The sequence below is a fragment of the Pollachius pollachius genome (genome assembly GCF_949987615.1).
Source record: "Pollachius pollachius genome assembly, chromosome: 19".
NCBI lineage: Eukaryota > Metazoa > Chordata > Actinopteri > Gadiformes > Gadidae > Pollachius > Pollachius pollachius.
The window spans coordinates 1,024,763-1,046,149 of NC_136952.1; the positions used below are offsets into that span (position 1 = coordinate 1,024,763).

Genomic DNA, 21,387 nt, shown 5'->3' on the forward strand with positions numbered 1-21,387 from the left:
TAGCCCCCGAACAGTGCCATGTGTGGGCCGTTAGTCCGTCGTCTGGCACACAGCCCCCCCCTTTGAAGATCCCTCCCCCCGCTGCTGCACCTGGCCAGAGGAGACACCAGCCTGTGATGTCACTTCCTCCTCCATCATGTTGCATGATGGTGAGAAGATAAAAAATGATTCCCGCCTTTGAAGTGGAAATCCCTGAAACGTGACTTTGAGCTTGACAGAAACAAACGGCTGATTGATAAAACAGAGACAGGATTGGCCTTTGGGTGCATGTGTCTGTTTCTGGCTTATCTGATGGGAATTCTGTTTTTACTAAACGAAGGTCAGTCAAGTGAGATGAATGAAGAAGGAGGATACATTCAGCCCTGTTCCACGGCCTCTTGCAGTACACACAAGATCCCAGGCAGACAGAAGCATGGACACTGTATTTTAGACAGGTGGACAGGTTCTCCTATTAGCTGAAGCTGTCGTCTTCCCTTCGTCAAGCAGTATTGCTGACAGACAATGTCAGACAGGGGGCCTTGAATTGACAAGATGCCACGTGTTGAATAAACTGTTCCCCGCAACCCCGTTACATACATCCTCTCATCCAAAGAAGAGGTCTGCTGTGATTAATAACGCCGTTGTAGCCAGCCTTTCCTCCAGCAAGAGTTATGGTTTGCGTTTTTACTATTCATCTGCTGCCATCTGCTGGCAGAGAGAGGGATGCAGGGTAATCCTGCATTTGTGGCCTGCTTTCTTGAGTTAAAAATGCTAATGCAAAGTCAGTAAAAAGCACTATGTATGAAGATACTGGTGGACATACCCATCAGCATATAACTCAACAATGAGTGTTTTTTGTGGGCGGCTTGTTGCTCAGGAGGTAGAGCGGAATGGCTGGTAACAGAAGGTTGCTAGTTCGATCCCCGGCTCCTCCTAGAGTGTCAAAACATCCCTGAGCAAGAACCTCACCCTCACTTCTCTTCACAAGCTGGCTGTCGCCTTGCATGGCTGACACGGCCGTCGGTGTGTGAATGTGTGTATGAATGGGTGAAGGTTAGGCAGTATTGTAAAGCGCTTTGAGCAGCCGCTGGTTAGAAAAGCGCTGTATAAATGAAGTCCATTTATAGAAACTGTAGGTGGATGTGAAATAGTTCGGGTGGAGTGAGGTTTGGTGAGCAAGCCTCGGTCAGAAGACAGTGGTATGGGATGATGAATAAGAGCAGGGAGGAGGCAGGGTTTGATGCAAAACAAGTGGGTTTTATTTCCTTATTCTTCAGGATGATTTTGATGCTTTATTTTGCATTCATTTCACCATTCATTGATGGAAGATGATCCAACATGAGGTCAGTTATTTCAACCCACTTTCTGAGGGACTTCCGAGGCGTGGCTTGCCATTGTTTAACCAAAGCCCGCCAACACCCCCTCTCGAGGCTTGTATTAGACGTCCAGTGTGTTTCCTAGACGGGCAGCCCCCTGAGACAGGGTACCAGTAGGCAGAGGAGGCCTTTCCCCCCGGAGACCCGGGATATAAAAAGGAGTCTGTTATATTGAGCTGAGTGAGGGGCGACGCCTTTGGTACAGCTGTTGGCGTAGCAACTCTGCCCCCGGCCATGTGTGAGTGTGTGTGTGTAATTTGAATGTGTGCACGTGTTATCTGTCATTCTGTGTTACAGTCTGTCAATGTGTTTGTGTGTGTGTGTGTGTGTGTGTGTGTGTGTGTGTGTGTGTGTGTGTGTGTGTGTGTGTGTGTGTGTGTGTGTTTGCGTGTGTTTGTCTGTGTGTGTGTGTGTGTGTGCGTGTGTGTAGGTCTGAGTATAGTTGGAAAACCTGAGTCATAAAGCGAAGCTGATGGCATTAGGGCAGATACGTGCCCACACACGTGTGTGTGTGTGTGTGTGTGTGTGTGTGTGTCTATTACAATCCCAGTTTCTAGCAACAGGTTCATTACCTAATGAAGAATGGGTTATATATCCTCAATAGCATACATTTAAAGTATAAAGATATGATTATCATTTAAAGGTGTTATCCCCGAGAAACCGATTAATCTTGTTCCTTTTGAAATACGATAGGTCACTCTAGTTGCATATGCATGCTGAACGTGAAAATGTTCTTCTACCTCGGTCGCTGCATTAGCAAATGAAAGAAAATAAACGCATAAACAAGCAAATTAGAAAAGCCTCACCAACTGACGTCAGTTGGTGAATTAGTATTCATGGCCTCGCCCACCTTGGCTTGTGACGGCCCACAGGAAGACAGCATTGATTTTAAGGCCAGGTGACACAGAGCCCATCTCGGCAGGCAGGAGGTAACAGCAAGGTGTTAACATGGCAGAACAAGTTTGTGCCTGTGCTCTTTGTGGCGATAACAAATCAACGTCGCATCTCTTGGCCAAGAAGAGAAGAGTTGAGGAAGAAATGGTTGGATTGGACATTCATTCATTCATTCACGGGGCATGGCGGGAACCGCGGTAGTGCCCGGGCCGTGGTCACGGTGAACGAATGTCCAATCCAACCATTTCTTCTCCTCTCCCTCCTAATCTCTGTCTCTGTCTCTCTGTCTCTGTCTCTCTCTCTCTCTCTCTCTCTCTCTCTCTCTCTCTCTCTCTCTCTCTCTCTCTCTCTCTCTCTCTCTCTCTCTCTCTGTGTGTCTCTCTCTCTCCTTCTCCCTCTCTCTGAGTCTCTCTGGAAAATTACGGATTCTCTTTTATTACGGTAACAGAAAGTGCTGTTAGCCGATCAGAGGCAAGACATTTTCATGTCTTGAATATTCACAAGTAAGAGCCAAAATCATGTCGTTCCTCGCCCACCTCCTCCACCACACTAGAACAGCGTGAAACAGGAGCACCACAGCATTTTTTTTCACCAAAACTGACTCACAGGGCATTCATGCTACTAGTGACCACCGCAAAATTATTCTACAACGATGCAATGACACCTTTCAAGGGAATTCCTACGGAAAGAACAGACGTTTCCCTCAGAATCCACAGTAGGACTTGAGTATCAGTAGTGCAAGCAGTGCAACGGATAGAAGGGAATGAGGTAGGGAATGATTGTTTCTCTGCACTAAGCAGCCCAGAGTCAGGTAAAGCCCCATGGAGGCATGGCATTCTGTTTGGGAACCGGCTCAGAGGGAAATTAAAGTGGTGGACACAGATTAGCCAAACAAACACTCCGCAGACAGAGGATAACTTTGCATGTGCCATGACGTACACCGGAGGCCGAAGCCAAGGGTACATAAAAAAAAGAAAAAGGAAATCTTTTTTTCCACGTTCCAGCCCAGGAGAGGGCGGTAACGCGCCCTGACGGTGGCGTTAACGCGCCCTGACGGTGGCGTTAACGCGCCATAACGTCGCTGACAAGCGAGAAGAAGAATCCATCTGTTTACGGAAGTAGATGTCCTGCATGTTATTCTTCGGCTCGCTCTGTGTAACGTCGTTGTGTCTGTTAAACAACGGATTGGTTTATTATTTGAATTCAAATACAAATGAATTGCAAAAACGACGAAGTGCCATTTCATGTAGGCCAACTAGGTGTCTTTAACTTCGTCAACGTGGTTGCAAAACTCATTCAATCTGGCAGCAGTGTGGTCGAGCTCGTACATCCATCACATTAACTCTGTTATAAACCTGAACGTCACGTGTCAGTGAGTATATAAACAATGCAACGACTAGTTTCCATGCTATGACGTCCCTATGACGCCACTCATATGGCGTCATCGCTAGGATCATCACGCATTCTGTACGTCAGGCGTCCTCTCCTCTTCATCCCTCTCGACAGTTCGGCGGAGAACGGATGGACTTCACGGAGAGCTACGGCGACACGGTGTCCAGCGTGGCCGCCGCCGCGCGCTCGGGCTGCCGGGAGCGCGTCCGCATGCTGATCGCCGAGGGCTGCGTGATTGACAGCCGGGACAACCGCGGCTGGACGGCGCTGCACGAGGCCGCGGCGGCGGGCGCCAAAGGGTGCGTGAGCGAAATCGTGTCTGCAGCCGGTGAGTGCTGTTAAACGAAGCTGGAACTATACCGCTCTGACTGTTCACATCAAATATATCAGGTGCCCTAACCTTTTTTTAATTCATTATAGTAGGATCCATCATGTGCCTTTCCCTGCAGTGCAGTCCTGTAACTAAAGTCCCCGTTTCTCTGGCTGTCTGCAGCGGGCTCCTCTTGCGGTCTCCGCGCGTTTGTGAACGCCCAGACGCACGAAGGGGAGTCTGCGCTGTTCTTGGCAGCGCAGCGGGGACATCTGGCGGTGGTGCGACTCCTCTTGAAGGCACACGCCAATATTGACCAGTCCACGAACGACCTCTCCTCTCCTCTCTATGCAGGTAAGGTAACAGCCCGCTTATACTAACCCCGACCCCGGTTACCATCATGGCATGTCAATAGGGATAAAGTCTGATGGGAATCATGTGTTAACGACCCTGCGAAACAGGGTTTTCCTTCTGTGTGGTTTTGTACATTAACCCACAAGTTTAGAAAAGGGCACTGCGTATTTGTTTCTTGTTTTCAGCCGAGGTGGGGCCAATTCAATGCCCAATCCCTCTCCACGAGTCGCGGGTCATTCATTAAAAATAGCTAAAACATGTCTTCAATAGGAACAAGACTAAAAGATTACAAAAACCTCCAATAACAGGGACTTTGAGTTCGGTGTCTGTTTGGCGCTCCACTGTGTTCTGCGACCAATCAGCCGGCTCCTTTCTCTCCTAGCCGTGGATGGTGGTCACAAAGAGGTCGTCCAGCTGTTGGTCAGCAGGGGGGCCGAGGTCAACGGCACGCACACGGCCTGTCGATGGACCTGTCTCCACCACGCCGTCTACAGGGTAGGCTGAAACACAGAGACTGGGAACAGTGGATGAGGCTTCACAGAGTCTAATGCACACCGTTGTGTATTTACATTCAGGGCAGTTAGCTGACGATTCGGTCCCACGCAACTTACATTCATGCACAGCGACAGCCAGCTCGTCTGGAGCAGTAAGGGGGGGGCGTCTCGCTCAGGGACACCTCGACGCTCCACTAGGAGGAGCCGGTAATCGAACCAGCAACCTTCCAGATGCGAGTCAACCCGCTCGCCCTCCTGAGCTACGGTGTTTGTTCCCTTTCCCTCCCCCAGGGCTACAGGGAGATTGTGGGTATTCTCATCGGCGTGGCTCACCTGGAGGCGGTGGACGACCACAACATCACGGCCCTCTTCGTGGCAGCGCAGTATGGCCGCCGCAGATGCCTGGAGGCCCTCGTTGGAGCAGGTGAGCCAACGACCCATTGGGGGCCGGGGTCTGTGTGTTAAATCTCCTGGCGTTTGTCATTGACTTGTAGCTATTTTGCCTTTCGTATATAGAAGATAGATCGATCGAACAAAGATCGAACAACTTTGTTAACCCCCCTGAGGGGAAATCCCTTTGTTACGACAGCCAAGCAGCAGTGGAACACAGGATAAGATAAAATACAATAAAGATACAAAGTACTAATGCTTATGTAAATGCTTAAATAAAGACAAACAGGGCAAACAAAACAGACAGTATAAACAATATTTATATAAATGGTAAAGTGTAAATCATAGGGGGAGGCTATGCAGAGTCTCTGTGAGTCCGGAGCCCTCTTTGGGAGCTGGTGACGCCAGACTGGGAGGTGACGGAGTGGTTCTCCGTGCTCCTGTAGGGGCCAACGTCGACGCCCAGGCGGCCGACCTGGCCACGCCGCTGATGCTGGCGTCCCAGGAGGGCCACGAGGGCTGCGTGGAGGTCCTGCTGGAGCACGGAGCCGACCCCGACCTGGCCTGCAGCAGCGACTGGCCCCAGCTGCCCATCCACGCCGCCGCTGAGTTCGGCCACCGCCGGTACAGGGCCCCGTTCATCTCGGGGGCCCAGTTCTTCAGAAGTAATCCAGTGGGATTTCGGATCACGGATTGGATCAAACCTTGGAAATGTTTTTTTCAAAGCAAAAGAGGGATAACGAACTAAATTTAGATCATGTAGTCCGATCTTACATTTGACCTGGATCAAACCTGCCCTTTGGGTTTTTCAAAACTTTGAACTCGGTTTGGGATCTATTTGATCCAAAAAAACAGGATTATCCTGATCCCATCGGAAGGGCGGATTCCGTTGGTTATCCTGAAATTTGGTATTTGGATCACAGTGATCCAATCGAATGCTTCTTTATAAACTGGCATACAAGTAAGATGGATCAGGTGATCCTTGATAGCAAAACATTTCCACATCCGGATCAATTTGATCCAGATTACATTTTTTTGAAAAACTGGGCCCAGGTTCTGTGAGTTCAGCCGCTGCCGGTACTGAACCCCGTTCGGCTGCAGGTTCTCTGGGGTTCAGGAGATCGTGTTGGAGGGAAATGGCTCTTAAAACACGATGCACTGTGCGCTGCTAAAATACACATCACATGGTCAGCAGTAAACAATTACAATTAGGGCATTTAGCAGACGCTTTTATCCAAAGCGACTTACGGTATCGGTTAATACACACATTGACACACCGACGGCAGAGTCAACCACGCAGGGCGACAGCCAGCTCGTCAGGAGCAGTTAGGGTTTAGTGTCTTGCTCAGGGACACATCAACAATCAGCTAGGAGGAGCTGGGGATCGAACTAGTGACCTTTCGGTTACAAGGCCACTGCTCTACCTCCTGAGCTAAGCCGTAAACCACTAGAAGACCCCCAAAAGACGGCGCCCTAGACGGCACGAGGCCTGTGATTCGAGGGGTAACGGTTCATCATTTGATTCTAATGTAACGGGGGTATGTAAACCGTAGTGGCTTTGAGCTGACGGTGTCGATGTCCCCCCCCCAGGATCCTGGAGAGGCTGATCGCCATCACGGACCGCGCCTGCGACCGCGGGGAGGGTCGGGTCAGCCCGCTCTACATGGCCGTGAGGAAGCCCAGTCCGAGCGTAGGGCTGCTGCTGAGGGAGGGGTACAGCCCCGACGCCCAGGACTGCACCCCCCTCCTGGGGGTGCGCTCCCCGCTGGCCTTCGCCTTATCGCTCACACCCGACAGGCGCTGCAGGTGTGTGTGCCCTACAGTCCCGCTTACATTCTGGGCCTTTAGCTTCTGTTCAAAGCGACTAACAATCAGTCCATTTGTCAGTAGGAAGATAAACAACAAAATAAACAGTGAGGATGTTCATAGAACCAAGTGCTGAGCACTAACCATCACTAGGTTAACCCATTCCCCGTATACAACAGAGATAGCTAGGATAAGATGCTACACAATGCTGAGTACTATTTAAGCAGGACGTACAATAAGTGCGTACATTAAGTGCCAGGAAGTACAAAATACAATATACAACCCTCAGTGTGACTCCCTCTGTCCGCTGGTCCCTTCAGTGCACCTGTTGGGGGCGGAGACTGGTGGGTGGGGCGGAGTGGTTCCTCAGGTGATGTAGTTCACCTTGGCGGGCTTGGCCTGCAGGCTTCATATGTTTCACCCGGTCTGTCTCCCTGTCTCTCTCACCAGTAGTCTGGCTGTTACCCTTATTTGATGGTAATGACGGCACTTTTTTCAGTAATGTCAGACCAACCAGATCTCTAAACTGAGCGGCAAAGCTTTACTTTAACTGTTCTTCCTGATTAGGTTACCAACTGGTTAGTGGGCACGAGACAATCGCATAATTGATCACAATGAATTGGCCGAGGTAGAGTAACGTTTCATGGTAAGCCAATCAGAGGTAGACTTGGGCGGTTGTTGTTTTAATGTACTTGAAAATAACGCAATAGTTACAGTACGCTATAGTAACTAGTTACTTTAATCATTTGGAACTGAGTAATTCATTTAGCTTCTTTTTGGGAGAAGTAATTAGTAACTAACTCATAACTTTTTTAAAGTAACCTGCCCAACACCGTCCGTTTGTCGCTGTGACTATAATGACATTAAAGTCTTTGGGTGTCTTTGGACACCTTGGAGAGTGCGATACAGTGAACCACCATCTTCTGAAACCTCAGTGAGTCGGTGAGGCTGCTGGTGGCCGCAGGGGCCCGTCTGGACGAGGACCCCTGGATGCACGCCCTGGCCCTGGGGAACACGGAGCTGTTGAAGCTCATGCTGAGCCACAGGGGGCTGCCTGGGCCGGGGGCCCCAGAGGAGCGGAGCGGGGCCCCCGGAGCGGTGTTAAGCCTACAGGAGCTCCGAGGGCTGGTGTGTGTGGCCCTCAGCGCGCTGCGCAGCGCCCCCTGCTGGCTGCCCCTGCTACTGCGGGCCGGACTGGATCCTTCTCTTCTGCTGCAGCCCAACATGTAGGTCCTTCACGGCGAGCTTCTCCTGAGCCGCTGCACGTGAAATGCAGGATCCAGATCTCTTGTTTTTGTTGTAGTTGCTCCGATCCATTGTTTTCTGCTGAGGGTCTACATTGGCGGACAGTGCTGAGATATGAACCAGATCCAGGCCTGTATATTATATATGGGGCCTAAATCTATTGGGGCCACTTTCGATCACAGTGCACGGAGTAGAATCAGACCCATGTGGCAGACATCCGCAAAACAAAAATCAGCCTGCAATTGCCTTTCAATCTCTTCTCTCTCAGTCTCTTCCACACAACCGGCTGGACAATGTGTCTTCCTTTGGCAATGTTGTGTTGTGTTTTGGCAGGCTCCAGGAAGCAGATGGTGATGTGTTGAACTACCTTCTGGCGTTTGTGAACTGGTCCACTCTGAGTCGGCCTCTGAAGCGCGTTCTGGACCTCAGGCTGGAGGAGCGGTCCTGGTCGCCTCACGCATGTTACGGTACGGTGACGCAAACGGGTTGAAACACTCCTCCTGTTCCATTGTGGATCGCCAATGACTTCCTCTCCCTCCCCCCGTCTCCCCCACACCCCTCTCCCCCTCTCTTCCTCCCTCCGTCTCCCCCCCCCCTCTCTCCATCTCCCCCCCCCTCTCCCTCCGTCTCCCCCCCCTCCCTCCGTCTCCCCCTCCTCTCCCTCCATCTCCCCCCCCCCCTCCATCTCCCCCCCTCTCCCTCCGTCTCTCCCTCTCTCTCTCCATCCCCCCCCTCCCCCCATCCCCCCCTCTCCCTCCATCTCCCCCCCTCTCCCTCTCTCTACCTCCCTCCGTCTCCCCCCCCTCCCTCCGTCTCCCCCCCTCTCCCTCCATCTCCTCCCCCCCTCCCTCCATCTCCTCCCCCCCTCTCCCTCTCTCTACCTCCATCTCCCCCCCTTTCCCTCCCCCCGTCCCCCCCACACCCCTCTCCCCCTCTCTTCCTCCCTCCGTCTCCCCCCCTCTCCCTCCATCTCCCCCCCCTCTCTCCCTCCATCTCCCCCCCTCTCCCCCCATCTCCCCCCCCTCCCTCCCCCCTCCCTCCGTCTCCCTCCCCCCCTCTCCCCCTCCCTCCCCCCATCTCCCCCCATCTCCCTCCCTCCCCCCCCCGCCCTCCCCCTGTCAGAGTCTGTCCCGTGTCTGTCTCACCTGTGCAGGCTGAAGGTCAGTGAGGTCATGGGTCGGCCGGCTCTGGGCACGGCGGTGGCCGTCCAGCGGCTCCCGGTGCCCCCCCTGCTCCAGCAGTACCTCCGCTACGCCGAGGTCCCGCCTCCCCCGGCCTCCCCAGGCTCCGCCCCCCTGCCGCTGGTGTCCGACCTGATGGAGGAATACAGTCACACACACACGCACAGACATGTTGTGTGAAGACCTAATAAAATGTTCAGATTGTCCTTTTGGTTGTTTTTCTTTTCAAATGATAGCCACTCTATGGTTAAGTAGAACATATTGAGAGATTTGCCACAATGCTGTAGGCTACACGCTGATTTTGTGTCTTTTCTCTTCTCTTTATCAATGGCATTCTTGTTTTAAAATGTGGAATATTTATCAGCTGTAGTAGGAAGTACTTTCTATTTACTCAAATAGTTATATTTATTTATAAATATCAATTTATATAATGTTTACATTTATATTACTGCCATTAGTATGAACATGTTGCAATGTAGGACACAATCGTGTTTGTGTATAATGAACTGCAAGTATGCATGTTGTCTGCTATGTATGCAATAAGTCAATATGCTTCTGCATGACCTGCAGCATTATACATTAAGGTTCAGTAATCCGTTATTATTTAAGACTACTCTTGTCATGCAGATAATTTCCTTGCAGCGCAGTTAAGATATTACAATTTATTATGCGATCAGTTAAAAACGTTAATGTTTCCAAATGCTTTCCCGTTTCGGTTTTATGTCACAGTGACGAACCGCATGATATCACGACCGCGGCCACGCTCGTATCCGATTGGCGCAGATCGTCGCCATCGAAAGCAACCATAGCTGTCATTGGCCAGCGTCCCGTTCTCCCGGGTCTTGTTCTGTTTGACAGGCGGAAGCAGATTTGCAGTCTTGGGTGTCTGGGTCCCATAACTCGGAAGCTATTGAGCAAAAAGCTGTTTTCCATAGGAAATGAATGGATTCATAAAATATTTAAATAAAATAGGAGGTGCAAAATATGAATTTTTAGTGAGGTGTGTCTTGTTAGTACCACATATCAGGACAGGTCTGCATTGGTCTGGGTCCCATTACTCGGAACCTATTGAGCAAAAAGCCATTTTCCATAGGAAATGAATACCCGAATAGCTGTCGAATATCCAACATCAAACTAACTTCACCAGTAGTGTAAAAAGGCATAAGGCGCGATCATGGATAGGTCCGTCCTATGCACCGAAACTTTTTACAATGCAACAAAATATTTAAAGACAGATAATAATATAACAGTATATTAGTCAGTCATTTGTATTAGGTTAAACAAGGATTTGATAACGTTTTTAATTAAAGGACCACCCACGATTGGGCTGGCCCATCCGCAACTGGAATCCTGGCGCCGTGCCTAGGCGGAAGTAGCGACGCGAGAACCCAGCGCCTCTCGTTCGCGCTTCCGTAAAAACATTTCGATTTATCAAACCAACCGGAGGACGACACGGCGGAAACATGTCTTAATGTCTTTTATACGTGAGTATTTTCTGCACCGCGACCCGTCCTAGTGTTGTGAAGCCTGCTGCCGTGCGGTCACTGGTAACCCCACATTATTATAATATATCATAATAACAGCCAGTGATCACACTCATTGTTATGTGTCATAGTAATATAGAGTGATACAACTCGTTATTATAATGTATCATAATTATATACAGTGATCCCACTCATTACTGTTATCGCGGTCGGTTCGCAGGTAACCACACAACAGGGGTCTGAGGCGTAGCTGCTGTGTGTTCGGTGACCTGGACCTTATTTTATGTATCATTAAATATAGCGAGATTACACTTTCACCCTTACATACACGGTGTTGTGATGTTATTATATGTATCGTTCCTGCAGAGTCACCCATACATACCCGGTGTTGCGATGTCTGCCTGCTGTGACTGGTATATTAGTATTATATAAATTATCACTGCAGGGTCAACCATAAACACGCTGCTCCGGTAGATTTTCATAATATCATTACGGCGGGGTCAACCATTGATAAACGCTGCTCTGATACGTTATTATTATTAATTATCATTACTGCAGGGTCAACCATTAATACATGGTGTTGTGATCTCAGCCTGCTGTGACTGGTACAATAATATATATATATATATATATATATATATATATATATATATATATCATTACTGCAGGGTCAAACATAAACACCCGGAAGCTATGGATAATTATTATTATATCATTACTGCAGGGTCAACCATAAGCACACGGTGCTCTGGGACATCTTATTATCTTTCATCAACCTTTCAACCGTAAAACCCTGTTGTGAAACCTTACTGCCTGCCGGCTGCCAGCGCAGACGTTGCGACCTCGCAGTTCCCTGTTCATGAAGATATAACCTAAATATATGACTTATTATTATCTTATTGTGTTTTTATGGTTATTAAATCAATTATAGTGCACCCCTATTGGCAGTTTGTGTGTTTCAGCATGCCTTTGGTTTGGTTGGGTACATTTCTGTGAGGAGGACTGAACCTCCTCCTATTGGCTTGGATGGTGTTGTGGAATCGGCATAATTACTAAAATGCATTTGATTTTGTTTTGCTTTGGTGTTGAGTCAGCCTGTGGAGATGGATCTTCAGCCGCCAGTTACCCGATATCACACAGTGGTTGTTGATCTACAATCTAATAATGCATGCAGAGCTAGACATGTTGAACTGCAATCTAATAATGCATGCAGCTCTGTTGTTGATCTACAATCTAATAATGCATGCAGAGTTGTTGATCTACAATCTAATAAGGCATGCAGAGATAGACATGTTGTTGATCTAGAATCTAATAATGTATGCAGCTCTAGGCATGTTGTTGATCAATAATCGCATAATGCATCACAGCCCTACGTGTTGTGGACCTATAATATAATAATGCAATATAGCTCTACGTGTTTTATCTATAATCAATGAATGCATCTGTGCTCTACATGTTATGGATCTATAATCAGATAATACATCATAGCTCTACATGTTGTGGATCTTCAATCTAAACTGTATCATAGCTCTACGTGTTGCATGCAGAGATAGACATGTTGTTGATCTAGAATCTAATAATGTATGCAGCTCTAGGCATGTTGTTGATCAATAATCGCATAATGCATCACAGCCCTACGTGTTGTGGACCTATAATATAATAATGCAATATAGCTCTACGTGTTTTATCTATAATCAATGAATGCATCTGTGCTCTACATGTTATGGATCTATAATCAGATAATACATCATAGCTCTACATGTTGTGGATCTTCAATCTAAACTGTATCATAGCTCTACGTGTTGTGGATCTATAATCAAATAATGTATCATGTTGTTGATACATGGGTCTTAAATATAGAACATTATTAGTTCTATAATCAAATAATCCATCAGAACTCAACATGTTGTTAGGGTTAGGTTCTATGTGTTGTGGATCTAATATTGCATCAATTCTCCAGCGACCACAGTGAGGACATCACACGCAGTGAATCTGAGAAAGTGGCTCCAAAGTAAATAGAGTTGAGTCGTGTTGGTGAACCATCCAAACAGCCCCCTACTGGGCTAGACTGGGACAGCAGAATGGCCCTAGCCTTCTGGCCCAGACTGGCCCTGACTGGCCCTGACTGGCCCAGACTGGCCCAGACTGGCCCTGACTGGCCCTGACTGGCCCAGACTGGCCCAGACTGGCTCAGACTGGCCCACAACAATCCCTGGGAGACCAAATATGTGCGTCTCACACGTTGTGTCAGACAACACATAAATGATAACAGAGGAAGGTGCTTTTAGTCACTATGCTCCTACACTCTGGAATTCCCTACCTGCTGAATTAAGATCTTCTGAATCAGTAAACTCATTTAAAAGCAGACTAAAAACGAATTTATTTGCCCCAGCTTTTAGTTAAATGTAACGCCTTTCCAATTTGGTGTGTTGACTTTAATTTTTTTTAAATTTTCTATCTCATTTAGATTTTACTACTATTATCGTTTTAACTTGAATGTTTTTCTTGAATTTAAATTGTATTGTCTCTTAATGTCTATTTAACCTCTTAAACCCACATCTTAAACCCGTGATCACTCTCGCAGCAAAAGGCATACAACACTGCCCTTATTATGTGGAAATAGCCATATCAAATTAAACATGAGAAACTGCGCTACAAGCACAGATAAGTCATTTTTACACACACCAAACACAACTCAAACACCAAGCATATTAATTAGACGAATTAGACGATTAAAAATCGGCTGGAGCTTAAGAGGTTAAACCTCCCTATGGTTGGTAGTGTTTTTCTACGTTGGTCCTAAGAGCGCATCGCGTCTGTGTATAGCATATGAAATGTGCTATACACATAAACTTGACTTGACTGAACATCATAGCCAAACAATACAGACATCCTAATGGAGAACGGATACATCTTACAAAACAACATAATACGGAAATCATAACCAAGGCCTCGCTAGCATGTGCTGCACACGGCAGCATCCGACGAAAGGAGAGATCTTCCACCTCTTCTTATCTGGTGTATTTTGGTGGGAGTTGAGCTGATAATCCGTAAGCGGAGCTTATTAATGTTGACTCATCACTGAGCGATCATCAGTGATACCTGGACGCCCTTCGTTACGAGTAGAGGTCGTACAATTCACACATGAGGTTGACTGGATTATTTGATTCCAATAGGAAGTTTAAGGGCTGTGTTTCAAACGCAGCAATTGCTTTGCTTCCCTTGCAGAAAAGTGTGATAAAATGGATAAAACAATAGTCTTATCCACAATTTTGCAGATTTGCTGTTTATGTTTAATGAGAGCTCTGACCCAAAGGGGTCAGAGCTCCGATATCCGATATATTCCTTTTTTATGGGCTGTTCATAGCAATAAAATAGAAGGTCAGATGACCAGTCCAGCCTGGATCACCTAGAATGTTTTTGTCATTGTTTCATTGTTCTTTTAACATACCGGTGATTATCAAACCCACTAACCGATGTCTCTGGTTGCAGCTGAGGCCAGCATTAGGAAGACCACGTCCCGTCCGTTGGTGATCCACATGAGGGACGCGGAGAGCATGCAGCCCACCTACAGAAGGGGTGCTGGGGTGTGGAACCAAACCAAGAGTCTCCTCTACAAGAACGTTCTGATCAAATGGAGGACCAAGCAGCAGAGTCTCCAGGTGGGTTGGGGCCAATGCTTCTGGGCACCGTGGATGAAGCATGGACGAAACAAATCACATTAGGCATGAGCATCCCACATTTACATTTACATTTACATTTAGGGGATTTAGCAGACACTTTTATCCAAAGCGACCTTACATTAAGTATACTTGTCAGAAGAAAGAGAAATAACCATGTTTCACGGACCACACAGTAAAGATGAACCAAGTGCCACTAACAAAGCAAAACTGCCAAATGCATGACTTTTAAATTTAGTTTATGGCGTTGCATGAATGATAATTGTTTCCTAGGCCTGTTCACCCTTCAGGCCTCTGTGGTTCCCTCCCTGCCTTGGCCCTCCCTCCTGTTTCTGGACCCATGCATCTTTCATTTGGATTTGGGTTTCACTGATGCATCTTTCATGTGTTTCTGTTCAATCGTCTTTCGCGGGGGGGAATTCTTCCTGGCCTGCTTGTAACTGGTCCCGGTAATGCAGCTCATAGGAGTGAGTCCAGCACTTTAACAGGCGTTTAGCCTGGGGTGCTCGAGGTTGTTTCCAATCTACTTTATCTCTGGCACAGACCCTATCCACGTTAGGCCGCGGTGTTCAGTAAGCGAGCAGACGTTACGCTTAATGGAGTTAGTCGTTCTATGGACCACTCAGAGAGGGAGAGAGAGGGAGGGAGAGAGAGGGAGGGAGAGAGAGAGAGGGAGAGGGAGAGAGAGAGGGAGGGAGAGGGGGAGGGAGGGAGAGCTAAAAATGCTTGTGTCATACACGCATTGACACACGGCGAGACCTACAACCTAGTCATCATACACCTTGTCCTTTCTTGCAAACTTAGCCAATACCTTTTATAAACCGGTGGCTTGGTTATTCTACAACTTTCGGGTAACAAGTGGAATGTGCTTTTGAACTTCAGATCACTCGATCACGCTAGTGTTTGGCGCACACACACACACACACACACACACACACACACACACACACACACACACACACACACACACACACACACACACACACACACACACACACACACATACAGAGGTGGGGGGGCGTTACACTGGTAAGTGCACTGGTATGTTGTGCCCCCTTTTCCTTTTCTCTTTTATCTAGAGCTCTTATTGGCCTGGCCAGGTTGACACCCGACATTTCTCCTTTCCCCTTTTCCGGTCCAATCAGGGTGTGAATCCTGATTGGACTCTGGGTGGTTGGCCTGAGCCCAGACCCGGTGTTGTCCAAAGCCGTTCAACAGGTTGTGTGTTCAGGCTGAAAGGGTTTCAGTTGTTCGAGGCCAGCCTTTTAAGGTCTTGACCCAGGGAGTGGCACTCAGGGAGTGGCACTATGTTCCACGCGAGTTCGCGTGGAAGATGCGACCTCCACACTGGATAACAATGATTAATTGTAATCAATAATAGACAAGAAGTGATAGTTGCCGTAGATTCACTGTACCACATTTAAACACGATTGAAATGTAATGTTGGCTTAGCATAGGAGGTAGAGCGGGGTGAAGGAAGTGGAAGGAAGGATGCTGGTTCGTTCCCGGCTCCTCCTAGCTTGAGTGTCGAGGTGTCCCTGAGCGAGACGCCCCGCCCTACCTGCTCCTGACGAGCTGGCCGCCGCCCTGCGCGGTGGACTCCGCCGTCGGTGTGCGAATGTGTGTGAATGGTTGTAAGTCGCTCTGGATAAAAGCGTCTGCTAACTGGCCTCGATGTAAACGTTCCCGGAAGCCGCCGCATCGTGTCTCAGGCGGATGTGCTCTCTGTCTGCAGGAGCTGATCCTGCCCCTGCTGCTGCTGGCCCTGCTGATCCTCATCAGTATCCTGAACCCCCACGTCTACTACAGCGGCATCAGCACCCTGGAGCTGGAGCGAGAGGACCACTACCTCCTCAAGGGGCTGGGCTACACGCCCGTCACCAACGCCACCAGCCACATCATGGAGGAGGTGGCCCAGGAGATGCGTGAGAGCTGCTCTGTTACCGTACCCGCGCGCGGGCGTGTGTGTGTGTGTGTGCATGTGAGCGTGTGCGTGCGTGCGTGCGTGTGTGCGTGTATGTGAGGGGTGCTTCATTCTTCAGAATGTTGAGGCTGCTCTGCTGGGGTAGAAAAAGTGTGTGTGTGTGTGAATGAGTGAGTACACTTGTGTGTGTGAGTGTGCGGGCGTGTTTTAGAAATATCACTTCCAAAGGCGTACCGTCAGTCTAGTTGATGCATGAACATAAAATGCATGTGTTTGTCTGTGTCCATTACCTTATCTTAAATAAGGCGTTGGGGTTTCCTTGTGTCCGTGTCCGCCCCTCGCGTGTTATTTCAACGGCGGGGCGCGGTGGCTCAGGAGGAAGAGCGGGTTGACTGGTAACCGGAAGGTCGCTGGTTCGATCCCCGGCTCCTCCTAGCTGAGTGTCGAGGTGTCCCTGACGCCTCACCCTGACTGCTCCTGACCAGCTGGTTGTCGCCCCGCGTCGTTGACGCCGCCGTCGGTGTGAATGTGTGCATGAACGGGTGAATGTTAGGCGGTATTGTAAAGCGCTTGGAGCGGCCGCTGGTTAGAACAGCGCTGTATGAATGCAGTCGGTTTACCGTCCTGCCTGTCCTTTTCACCACCTCACTCGTGGGCGTTCTCCTCCAGACATCCAGGACCGGCTGGAGATGTTCTCGAGCGAGGAGGAGCTGGAGAACGCCAGCCTGCACGAGCCCTCGGGCTTCGTGGGTGTGGTGTTCCTGGACGGCGCTGGCACCTCCTACCGGCTCCGCTACCCCTACAACCAGCTGCCGCTGCCCAGCGACTACACCGAGTCCATCGGTAGAGGTCTATTGGTTATTATTGGGCTGGAAGGATTCCAGAATGAATCGTTGTTCATTATCATGTCAGTAGAGTTAATTGATTAATTGGTTCTTTGTTATAATTTGTTGCCTCAAGCTCCTTTCTTCAACGTCATATTTTATAGTTGTTGTGTTTTTATCGGTACAAAACAAAAGCATTTTGATGGAACCGTTACGGGTTAAACAATGCACAGCAGTAAGACAACAGATTATTGTAGATTTAAATTCATTCCAATCAATACCAACCCCTGCTATAATGAACACTATTCCAGATTGAAGGCTACTAACCGATGAGCCAATGGGTCGGGAACAGCCGCAGTTAGTGTTGCTGAGCTGGAGCGAGCGTAACGATGACTGGCGTTGTGTTTGTCCTCCCAGCCAACTGCTTCGCCAGCTCGCTGAACTGCAGAGCGGCCAACTACTGGTACTCAGGCTTCATCCGTCTGCAGTCCCTCATCGACGCCGCCATCATCCAGGTAAGACCCGCCCCGCCCAGTCTGGGGAGGGGGTACCCCACTGGGCCCAGTCTGGGGAGGGGGTACCCCACTGGGCCCAGTCTGGGGAGGGGGTACCCCACTGGGTTCAGTCTGGGGAGGGGGTACCCCACTGGGCCCAGTCTGGGGAGGAGGTACCCAACTCATCACAGTCTGGAGAGGGGGTACCCCGCTCAGGAAATTGGTCCGTGTCCTCATTGGTCCATGTCCTCATTGGTCCGTGTCCTTATATGTCCCTGTCCTTATATGTCCGTGTCCTTATATGTCCCTGTCCTTATATGTCCGTGTCCTCCTCTGCGTTCTGCCAGATGCAGACCAAGCGCTCGGTGTGGAGTGAGATGAACCTGCGGGTGGTGATGATGGGCCAGCCGGGCTCGGTGGAGGTGCAGAAGTTCTCCCACGCCCTGATCTCCATCTACCTGGTGCTGACCTTCACGCCGTTCGTCACCTTCCTCATCGTCAACGTGGTGGCGGAAAAGGAGCAGCGTCTGAAGGACACCATGACCATGATGGGCCTGTACGACACGGCCTTCTGGTGAGGACCCAGAGGCTCCTCTGAGGCCCCAGAGGTTCCTCTGGGACCCAGCCTCAGAGAAACCTCTGAGGTCCCAGAGGTTCCTCTAAGGCCCCAGAGGTTCCTCTGAGGACCCAAAGGCTCCTCTGAGGACCCAGAGGCTCCACTGAGGACCCAGAGGCTCCTCTGAGGACCCAGAGGTTCCTCAGAGGCTGGGTCCCAGAGGAACAGAAACTTTTCGGGCTTAAAATAATCAATAAATATCAATAATTTTTTGGCGTTCTATTTGGCAGTGTAAACATGAATATAAAAAAGGTGCAAGTAGTTCAGACGACATTTTGGTGTTTCTGGATGCGTAATGGTAAATGGACTGCATTTCTAAAGCGCTTTTCTAACCAGTGGCCACTCAAAGCGCTTTACAATATTGCCTCACATGCACCCATTCATGCACCCATTCATGCACCCATTCACACCCCGACGGTGGAGTCAGCCCCCCAGGGCGACAGCCAGCTGGTCAGGAGCAGTCGGGGGGGGGCGTTTCGCTCAGGGACACCTTGACACTCTAGGAGGAGCCGGGGATCGAACTAGCAAACTTTCGGTTACCAGCCAACCCGCTCTGCCTCCTAGTGTCTGTGTCTGTCTGTCCTTCCAGGCTGTCCTGGGGTCTGCTGTATGCGGGCCTGGTCCTCATCATGTCCGTCCTGATGGCGCTCATCGCCACCTACACGGCGCTCTTCCCCAACAGCGACTTCTTCGTCGTCTTCCTGCTCATCTTCCTCTACGGCATCTCCTCCGTGAGTTGCCCCCCCCCCCCAGAAACGCGGGGTCGTCATCGTTACCAATGCACCGCTTTACGATCCGTTTGACCGATGTTTGTTCAAGAGGATTCATGACTTAAAGGGGTAGTTCGGAACTTTGGACACAGGGACTGATTCCCAAGTAAGCCTCGGTGTTCTTTATCAGTGGAGACAGTTCAACACATTTCATTCAGTCCTTCTAGTTGCAGAGTTTGCTCGTGCTAGGCTAGCGCACGGCAACGGGCAATACTAGCCTGCTAATAAAACAGTCTTACCCACTCCACAGTACACCCGAGGCAAATCAACTATAACGCCAGACTATAGATGTAAACGTCTGTGTTGATAGAATAATGTTAGAAATAAAACTAACGTCGCATCGCATGAATCATCACATTTTGAGGGACTACTTTCTCAGCAGCAGTGGAATTCAACCTAGGTATCAGTCCGCTGCTGCCGTAGCCTACTACCAGGAATAAAACACTGCTGCTGAGACATCATTTGAAAGGGAACTATACAGGCTTTCCAACGGTATAAGATTTATTGCCAAAAAGCATTGTTACCACAGAGAAATAGTCAGCGAAACACAAATTTCCTTACTTTTTCTGCTAAGTTTAGGAGGACTGAATGAAATGTGTTGAAAACTGTCTCCAATGATAAAGAACACCAAGGCTAACTTGGGAATCAGGCCAATGTCCAAAGTTCCGAACTACCCCTTTAAACTGAATCATAATAATTGACTTAATAACTAGGTGGATTTACGTGACAGTCCTTTTACCTTCTATGATTCTGAAGCAAGCAATTCACAAATTCCAAAAACCATTATTTTATTCAATTTATATATTTTTTTATATTTTGTCTTGGGTTTCCCATTGTGTTTATATAAAAGCTACATCATCTTATACACACTTTACTCTCCTTTTTTCAGAAGATCAATAGATCAGTAGATCCATTGGCAATCTAATTATTGAATGTATTTATTGAATCGAGGATCAAATTTGAATCAAGAATCATTTTTTTATCAAATTGTGACCAAAAGAACCACAGTCGAATCCTGAGTTACCGAAAGAATCCCACACTAAGTAATTCAGTAAACATGATGAGCAGATGCTTCCTGTTTGTTGACAAAGAATGGGTGATAACGATCTCTACCGGTTCCTTATTACCTCTAACTCCCCCTGATGAGCTGCCATTCCCTTCCATGGCTGACACCGCCGTGTGTGAATGTGTGCAAATGTCATGCAAGCATTTTAAGTGATATGTAAATGCAGACCGTGACCCCCTTATTCTCTGTCTGTCTGTCTGTCTGTCTGTCTGTCTGTCTGTCTGTCTGTCTGTCTGTCTCAGATCTTCTTCTCCTTCCTGCTCACCCCCCTGTTTAAGAAGCCTAAGTTTGCCAGCACGGTGGGCAGCCTGCTGACGGTGGTGTTCGGCTGCCTGTCGCTCTTCACCGTGCTCATCAATGACTTCCCCCAGCCCCTGGTCTGGCTGCTCTGCCTGCTGTCCCCCAGCGCCTTCTCCCTGGGCATCGCACAGGTAACACACACACACTGCTACCATACACACGCATATTCTGGCACCACACACACACACACGCGCATATAAGACACACGCACATGCTCCCGCACACGCAGATGCATGCATGCATAAAGACACAGATACAGTGGGGCAAAAAAGTATTTAGTCAGCCTCCAATTGTGCAAGTTCTCCCAGTTAAAAAGATGAGAGAGGCCTGTCATTTTCATCATAGGTATACCTCAGCTATGAGAGACAAAATGAAAAAAAAAAATCTAGAAAATCACATTGTCTGATTTTTAAAGAATTTATTTGCAAATTATGGTGGAAAATAAGTATTTGGTCAATAACAAAAGGTCATCTCAATACTTTGTTACATGCCCTTTGTTGGCAATGACAGAGGTCAAAGGTTTTCTGTAAGTCTTTACAAGGTTTTCACACACTGCTGCTGGTATTTTGGCCCATTCCTCCATGCAGATCTCCTCTAGAGCAGTGATGTTTTTGGGCCACACGGACTTTCAACTCCCTCCAAAGATTTTCTATGGGGTTGAGATCTGGAGACTGGCTAGGCCACTCCAGGACCTTGAAATGCTTCTTACGAAGCCACTCCTTCGTTGCCCGGGCGGTGTGTTTGGGGTCATTGTCATGCTGAAAGACCCAGCCACGTTTCATCTTCAGTGCCCTTGCAGATGGAAGGA

General features: G+C 48.7%; 2 protein-coding genes across 4 annotated transcripts in view; both read left to right on the plus strand.

The window, feature by feature from the left end:
• Window positions 1-3,373: 3,373 nt before the first annotated feature.
• Window positions 3,374-9,601, plus strand: asb3 (ankyrin repeat and SOCS box containing 3; the record flags this gene model as incomplete). Its single annotated transcript, XM_079756898.1, has 10 exons — window positions 3,374-3,621; window positions 3,756-3,969; window positions 4,135-4,305; window positions 4,688-4,800; window positions 5,091-5,223; window positions 5,636-5,813; window positions 6,780-6,995; window positions 7,931-8,221; window positions 8,574-8,707; window positions 9,363-9,601. The coding sequence occupies exons 2-10, from the start codon at window positions 3,771-3,773 to the stop codon at window positions 9,599-9,601; spliced, it is 1,674 nt and encodes a 557-aa protein (XP_079613024.1). The 5' UTR covers window positions 3,374-3,621; window positions 3,756-3,770.
• Window positions 9,602-10,772: 1,171 nt separating this feature from the next.
• The window catches only part of abca5 (ATP-binding cassette, sub-family A (ABC1), member 5), a gene marked incomplete at its 5' end in the record, with an annotated part of 40,039 nt that continues 29,424 nt past the window's right edge, over window positions 10,773-21,387 (plus strand). For 2 of the 3 annotated variants that reach the window (XM_079756510.1, XM_079756511.1), the window contains 8 exons: window positions 10,773-10,905; window positions 14,398-14,567; window positions 16,321-16,510; window positions 17,179-17,352; window positions 17,751-17,848; window positions 18,175-18,401; window positions 19,033-19,174; window positions 20,522-20,710. In XM_079756510.1, coding sequence (XP_079612636.1) covers window positions 10,893-10,905; window positions 14,398-14,567; window positions 16,321-16,510; window positions 17,179-17,352; window positions 17,751-17,848; window positions 18,175-18,401; window positions 19,033-19,174; window positions 20,522-20,710 — 1,203 coding nt within the window. Of the gene's footprint in view, window positions 10,906-14,381; window positions 14,568-16,320; window positions 16,511-17,178; window positions 17,353-17,750; window positions 17,849-18,174; window positions 18,402-19,032; window positions 19,175-20,521; window positions 20,711-21,387 lie in introns of those variants that run through there. The other variant, XM_079756509.1, reaches the window with a different exon arrangement.